The sequence below is a fragment of the Arachis stenosperma genome, chromosome 4 (genome assembly GCF_014773155.1).
Source record: "Arachis stenosperma cultivar V10309 chromosome 4, arast.V10309.gnm1.PFL2, whole genome shotgun sequence".
NCBI lineage: Eukaryota > Viridiplantae > Streptophyta > Magnoliopsida > Fabales > Fabaceae > Arachis > Arachis stenosperma.
The window spans coordinates 103,634,909-103,642,959 of NC_080380.1; the positions used below are offsets into that span (position 1 = coordinate 103,634,909).

Consider the following 8,051-nt stretch of genomic DNA (forward strand, 5'->3'; position numbering starts at 1 on the left):
CAGCCCCAGCACACACCAAGTGGGCCCCAGAAGTGGATTTCTGCACTATCTATCATAGTTTACTCATTTTCTGTAAACCTAGGTTACTAGTTTACTATTTAAACAACTTTTAGAGACTTATTTTGCACCTCATGACATTTTAGATCTGAATTTTATACACTTTGACGGCATGAGTCTCTAAGCTCCATTGTTGGGGGTGAGGAGCTCTGCAGCGTCTCGATGAATTAATACAATTACCTTTGTTTTCCATTTAAACACGCTTGTTCCTATCTAAGATGTTCATTCGCGCTTAAACATGAAGAAGGTGATGATCCGTGACACTCATCACCTTCCTCAGATCCATGAACGTGTGCCTGACAACCACCTCCATTCTACATCAGACTGAATGAGCTTCTCTTAGATTCCCCAACAGAATCTTCGTGGTATAAGCTAGAATTGATGTCGGCCACTCTTGAGAATCCGGAAAGTCTAAACCTTGTATGTGGTATTCCGAGTAGGATTCAAGGATTGAATGGCTGTGACGAGCTTCAAACTCGCGATTGCTGGGCGTGATGACAAACGCAAAAGGATCAATGGATCCTATTCCAACATGATCGAGAACCAACAGCTGATTAGCCGTGCTGTGACAGAGCATCTGGACTATTTTCACTGAGAGGATAGGAGGTAGCCACTGACAATGGTGACACCCTACATACAGCTTGCCATGGAAGGAGCCTTGCGTGTGGAAAAGGATTTCAAGGAAGAGTTGAAGTTCAGAGGACAAAGCATCTCCAAAACCCCAACATATTCTCCATTAATAAAGTAACAATTATTTATTTCACGCTCTTTTATTTATCTAATAATTCCTACTGATAATTTCAATTGAGATCCTGACTAAGAATAATAAAATAAACATAGCTTGCTTCAAACCAATAATCTCCGTGGGATCGACCCTTACTCACGTAAGGTATTACTTGGACGACCCAGTGCACTTGCTGGTTAGTTGTGCGGAATTGTCAAGAATTGTGATTTTCAATTTCGTGCACCAAGCTCCTTCATGAATTTGACATAGATAGGCATTTGCTCCAAAACCTCAGCAAAAGGAATATTGATTTGTAACTTTCTGAAGATTTCCAAGAACTTTGAGAACTGCTTGTCCTTGGTCTCCTATTGAAGTCTCTGAGGATATGGCATCTTATGCTTGTACTCAGAAGTATTTGGCAATGTAGGATAAGTGTCAAGAGAGTCTGGGAATGGGTTGTCCGCACGCTTTGGAGGGGCGTGCTCCAATTCTCCCTTCTTCTCTTCTGGAGCTTCCTTTTCAACTAGCTCTTCATTGGCCTTGGTCTCAGAGCCAGCTACTTTACCACTTCTCAATTGAATAACCTTGCAATCTTCTCCTGGGTTCACCACTGTATCACCTTGAAATGTACTTGCAGACCTCTCAAGTAATTGCTTGCTCAGTTGGCACACTAGCACCTCTAAATTTCTAATGGAGGCTATGGTTTCCTGCATAACTTGTGCTTCCATACTTGCCACTTGTCCACTTATCAAGGTGATAGCCTTGCATTCCTCTCTTGGATTTGGAATTGTGTTACCCGGAAGGCTATTAGTGGTCCTCTTATCAATCTCATTAACTTTTATGGCTACTTGATCCATCTGAATCTCCAAATTCTTGATTGATGCTCTGGTTTCCTGCGCAAAACTCTTCATCATTTCCCAATTAGAATCTTCTTGGGATTTAGAATTTGCCTGTGGTGGTGGTTGTTGTTGATGAGATTGAAATTGGCGGTTATTGTAATTGTTTTGTTAGAAGCCACCCTGAGAATTATTATTGAAGTTCTGAGGTCTCTGAGGTTTGTCTCTCCACCCAAAATTTGGGTGATTTCTCTGCCCTTGGTTGTAGGTCTGAGAATAGGGGTCATTATTGGAATTTCTAGAATCACTCCCCATGTAATTGACCTGTTCAGAAGAGGATTGAGCATAATCATAATTATTATTTTGCACTAAATTTTCTCCCATGTCATAGGATATCTCTTGAGGTGGATTTTGGGTGTTGATAGCTGAGACTTGCATGCCATCCATGTGTTGAGTAAGTAGATTTATTTGTTGAGACATAAGCTTGTTCTGAGCAAGAATAGCATTAAGAGCTTCCACTTCCATGACGCCCTTCTTCTGAGGAGCCTCAAAGTTCACAGGATTCCTGTTAGATGAGTATAAATATTGGTTGCTAGCAACCAATTCAATAAGCTCAATAGTCTCCTCCGGTGTCTTCTTCTTGTGCAATGAACCTCCTGCAGAATTGTCTAAGCACATCTTGGACATTTCACCCAAGCCTTCATAAAAGATATCTAATTGAGTTCATTTGGAGAACATGTCTGGAGGGCATTGCCTAATCAGTAGCTTGTATCTCTCCCAAGCTTCATACAGAGTCTCACCATCCTTCTGCCTGAAGGTCTGAACCTCCACCCTAAGCTTAGTCTGCTTCTTTGGTGGGAAAAATTTCATGAGAAACTCTGTAACCACCTTGTTCCAAGTATCCAAACTCTCCTTAGGTTGGGAATCTAGCCATAGCTTTGCTCCATCCCTCAGAGCAAACGGGAAGAGCATGAGTTTGTACACATCTGGGTTTACTCCATTTGTCTTCACAGTATCACAAATTTGCAGAAAACTAGAAATAAATTGATTTGGGTCTTCGTGGGGAAGACCATGATACTGGCAGTTTTGTTGCACCAAAGTGACCAGTTGAGGCTTCAACTCAAAGTTATTTGCAGCAATAGGAGGCACCACAATGCTCTTTCCATAAAGATCTAATGTAGGAGCGAAGAAAGAACCAAGTACTCTCCTTTGTTGTTCATTCCCATTCGGGTTTGCCACATTGGCATTATCAGTATTATTTGGATCCATAGTGGATTCTGTAGCCTTGTAAAATCTTGCTTGTTGTAAACGCCGCCTGAAAGTCCTTTCAGGTTCAGGATCAAAGTCTAAGAGATGTTCTTTGTCTCTGTTCCTGCGTATAAATAAACAGAAAATAAGAAAGAATGGGAATCTCTACGTCAGAGTACAGAGAATTTCCAGTGAGGTAACCTGTGTAAAGAAATAAAAAATACTAAATAAAATAAATAAATAATAGAAAGAAGTTAAAATAAAAATAACTAGGTAACACCAAACTTAATTTCAGAAATTAAGAAAGATAATAGTGCTATTTATTTATTTAAAATATTTTTTTTCGAAATTTTTTTAAAATAGATTTTAATAAAATAAAAAAAAATAAAACGCTTAATCTAAGCAATCGAACAACTAATAGTTGTTAATCACAGTCAATCCCCGGCAATGGCGCCAAAAACTTGATGCGGTATTTTACAACCCACAAACTAACCGACAAGTGCACCGGGTCGTACCAAGTAATACCTTACGTGAGTAAGGGTCGATCCCACGAGGATTGATGGATTAAGTAATAATGGCGTTTGATAGGATTAGTTAGACAAGTAGAAAATAGTGTTTGGAAGTTCAAAAGCATTAACAGTAAATTCGGAAAATATTAAAGACAGGTAGATAAATAAGTTGGGAATAAAATATTGAGAAAACAGTTAAAGCTTTAGAGTTATCTATTTTTTCAGATTAACTTTTCTTACTAACTAATTTAATCATGCAAGATTTAATTCATGGCAAACTATATGTGACTAAATCCTAATTCCTTAGACCTTCATAGTCTCCTCTAAAATTCATTAACTGCCAATTTCTTGGTCAGTTAATTCCAATTAGAGGGTGATGATCAATTTCTAGTTTATATGCCAAAAGAATCTTAATTATCCAAAAATAAGGGGATTATATATCACGTATCCCATTAAATACAAACAATTAGAAATTCAGTATAATATGTTTTCAAGCTGTTGTTCAAGTAAAAGCTTTTCCAAGTTTTACAAGAACTCAATTAGAACATGGGTCATACTTTATTCCACCCATATTCATAAAATAAAGAGCGAAAATAATTATTGAAATAAAAATCTAAACATGGATTAAATTAGAAAGATCAAACGAATAAATACATACAAATAGACAGAGCTCCTAACCTTAACAATTGAGGATTAGTTGCTCATGGTTCAGAGAAGAAAAATAAGGGTTCTGGTAAAAATGTACTCCTTTTCTAATGACATCTGAATTCCTATTTATAACTAATCCTAATAAATTTAAAATCTAATTATCTAAAATTAAAAATAATATCTTTTCCTAAAAATAAGATTTGAATTTAAATTCGAATTAATTAACAAGTCTTCAGCTAATGGGTGGGGACCACTTGTTTGTCCATTCTACAGCTTCCAATCTGTGTTTTCTGGGCTGGAAACTGGGTCAAAACGCGGCCCAAAATCCATGCCAGTAATTTCTGTAAATTCTGCAGATCGCGCACGTCACGCGTACGCGTCAGTCACGCGTACGCGTCGCTGGTCTTCTTTGCAAGTCACGCGGACGCGTCGCTGAGCAAATCTTCAATTCACGCGTGCGCGTCAGTCACGCGCACGCGTCGCCATGGATACCTCCAATTCACGCGCACGCGTGCGCGTCGCTCCTCGCAGCCATCTCCTTTGATTCTGGTGCTGTAGAAACTCCATCAAATTTCGCCGAATGCTACCTAAAATAAAAAGTATTGCACAAAACTCAAAATAGCATCCATAGTGGCTAAAATATAATTAATTATTGATTAAACTCAACAAAATCCATGCAAATTCACTAGGAAAAGATAGAAAAGATACTCACGCATCATTAACCCGGTCCTATATAAATAAAAAATAGTAAAAAATTTAAAGTTAAAATTTAAAATACATATTTTTACTAACATTTTAAGAATATTCAGCTATTCTAAAATAAGATGAAACAGAAATAATAAGTATTTTGTTAATTTTACTCTATCATAAATATTTTATTTTGTTTTTATATTAAAATAATAATTATTTTCAAATTTTAATAATTTATTAATAAATTTATATCTATTATACTATTATATACTACAAGTATTTATTAAAAAATGATATTAATAGATATTATATACTTATGAAAAGAAAAAAATAAGTAAATTTATAATTATTGTTAAATAAAAATATAATTAATTTAAAATAAATGAGCTTATAACTAAAATTAAAATAAATTAAATAGAAGTAAATATATTTGATAAAAGATATATATATATATATATATATATAATAATATAAAATAATTTGTAAACATATTAATTAGAATTGTGATAGCCTGGTGGTTGTGACTTGCTCTTTTTTCATTGAGGACAGGGTTCACCCCACCCATTTTGAAAATTTTAATTTCCAGCGGTTCGGTTGGACTGGTTTACCGATTTAGACCGATTTTTACCGGTTCATTCCGGATTCAATCGGTTCACACCGGTTCGCTTTCTTGTTTGGTTTAGCTATCAGACCGGACCGGTTTAGGGTCCGATTCACTGGTTTTCCAGTCAAACCGACTGGTCCGATCCGATTTTTACAACACTGCTAACTTGAAGTGGACAGAACCAATCTTGCGTGTTGTTGTTGTGCATTCCGCCTAACTTGGTATTTCTCAAGTTAGGCGTAGTCTTGGCAGAGTTGATGGAAGAGAAGTCAAGTTTGAGTGCAGAGACGTCAGGGTTGGAAAGCTCTGGAAGTTAGCTTTCCAAGTTTTAGTACAGAGAGGTCAGAGTTGACAGCATCATTCGCCTTCATCTCTTTTTCTACAAAAACTCCATCAAATCCAGCCAAATGCTACCTAAAATAAACAGAATTGTACAAGACTCAAAGTAGCATTCATAGTGGCTAAAAGATATTTAATTCTTGATTAAACTCAACAATTTAAATACAAATTCACTAGAAAAAGATAGGAAAGATGCTCACGCATCAATTGTCTTTCACAAACGAGTCGTACTTCACTCCATCGTGATCAACAGAAATCAAAATTCTATAAAATAACTTCTCTATCCGTTTCATTCCATGCAATCCCAATTTCTGGAGTGTAGTATTTTGAAAATCAACAAAACTCTTAGAAGATTTGATAAAGACACTCAATGGATTTTTATCAAAAAATTTTATCCCTCTCGCATTTTTTTAATCGTCCCTCTGTAGTATACTAGAACTAAAAAGTTATCTTCACTACCCATTGTCAATTCCATTCTATTGAATACTCCACGTTCTGATCCTATTTATATAGCACATACTCCTTAATAAATCAAATTAAATAAATTCGATTTAATCAAAATGCATACCTGTACTAGTAAATCGAATCAATTAGATTCGATTTACCATGATTTTTGAAATGCTATAAATCGAAACAGGTTGTTTCGATTTAATATACGTTATATTATTTTTAGTAAATCGAATCTAGTGAATTCAATTTACATTGGTTTGTTGTTACATCTAGCTAATTCGAATGATATAGATTCGATTTACATAGTTTTATAGTCAAAACGAAATATGCATATAAACTTATTGCATTTAGGACATTTATGTAAAAGAAAAGTACAAGTAAATTTCTACTCAGCTAATTTTAAACAATTGTATTTAATATGAGAAAGTTTAGGAGGCCAGCACTTTTAACCAGTAAAAGAGAATTGAGTAATTTTATACTATTTAATGAAATTTTACACTATTAAAAGTACTAATAATAACTAATTGACGGTTATAAATTATAAAACTTACTACTTTTTAGCACTCTTTATTTAATAATTATTTTATATTTTTAAAAAATAAATTTAAATAATTACTATTATTATAGAATATAATTTAAAATACTTATTGAGTTGTTATTATTACATCCTTGTTAGATATCTAAGAAGGTTGGAACGCAAAATTGAAACCCATTCACTTTGTTGAGGTGATTTATCCTTAAAAACAATTTCTGAAAATTCTAATGCCATGAATAAGTGCTTTTTTCTATCGTAATTGAAAAAATCTTTGAGACAAAGCTGTGTACTGTAGAAGTAGAACAATGCGACGTCTCCATCACCGTACTGCACGCGTCACTCTCAACTCTCAGAAAAAGCACCATCATTCAATTCCCCCATCCCACTCTAATCTTTATCCTTAGACCTCTGTTTTTTCCTTCCAGTTGTTGACTTACACTGTACTACACCTTTGTGAGCTGCAACACCCAAAAAACCCAAACAAGCATTTCCCTTTCTTTATGCATCGCTCTCTTCTCTTGTCTCGTATATTCTGACCCTTCCATGTGACCAAAATTTAATCTCTCTTCTGTCTTCTCTATGCTTTCCACTTTCCTCCCATATGCATTTATTCTCCAAACCAAACGATATCTTATTATTATTTATTATTATTATATATGTTCGTTTTTCTGATTGATTATTCTACTGTTTGTTTTGTTCTACCACCACCAACCTTTTCAAATCTGCACCCTTTTCCCGGATCTCTTTCAATAACCTTCTGTAGTTTGTCATGGCCAGAAACATGAAACAACAACTCTTCTCTGTGTTGCTGTTCCTTCTTATCCTAGTTTCATCATCTCAGCCGGATCAGCTTCTCTATTCCGGATTCAAGAACTGTGATGCAACCAACATATCCTTAAACGGCATAGCAGAAATCGAGAAAAACGGTTTGCTAAGATTAACAAACGAAACAAGCAGATTAATGGGTCACGCTTTCTACCCGTCACCATTTCAGGTCAAAGACAAAACCAGTGGTAAAGTTCTTTCTTTTTCAACTTCCTTCGCTCTTGCTATTGTTCCTGAGTATCCCAAGCTCGGTGGCCATGGCTTAGCCTTCACCATAGCCACTTCGAAAGATTTCAAAGCTCACCCAAGCCAGTACTTGGGTCTCTTCAACCCAGACGATGTTGGTAACTTAACTAACCATCGTTTTGCTGTTGAGTTTGACACTGTTCAAGACTTTGAATTCGATGATATAAATGATAACCATGTTGGGATTGATATCAATAGCTTGCAATCCAATGCTTCTGTTAATGCAAGTTACTATCTTGATGATAATGGGTCAGGGAAATTGCAGGATTTGAATCTCAAGAGTGGGAAACCCATCATGGTTTGGGTTGATTATGATTCTGTGAAGAATGTTCTGAGTGTG

The 8,051-nt window shown here is 35.6% G+C and overlaps 1 protein-coding gene across 1 annotated transcript in view; it reads left to right on the forward strand.

The window, feature by feature from the left end:
- Positions 1 to 7,092: 7,092 nt before the first annotated feature.
- The window catches only part of LOC130975263 (L-type lectin-domain containing receptor kinase S.4-like), a 54,656-nt gene continuing 53,697 nt past the window's right edge, over positions 7,093 to 8,051 (forward strand). Inside the window, exon 1 of the mRNA XM_057900080.1 lies at positions 7,093 to 8,046. Within this exon, the coding sequence (XP_057756063.1) occupies positions 7,410 to 8,046 (637 nt within the window). The 5' untranslated portion in view covers positions 7,093 to 7,409. The remainder of the gene's footprint in view (positions 8,047 to 8,051) is intronic.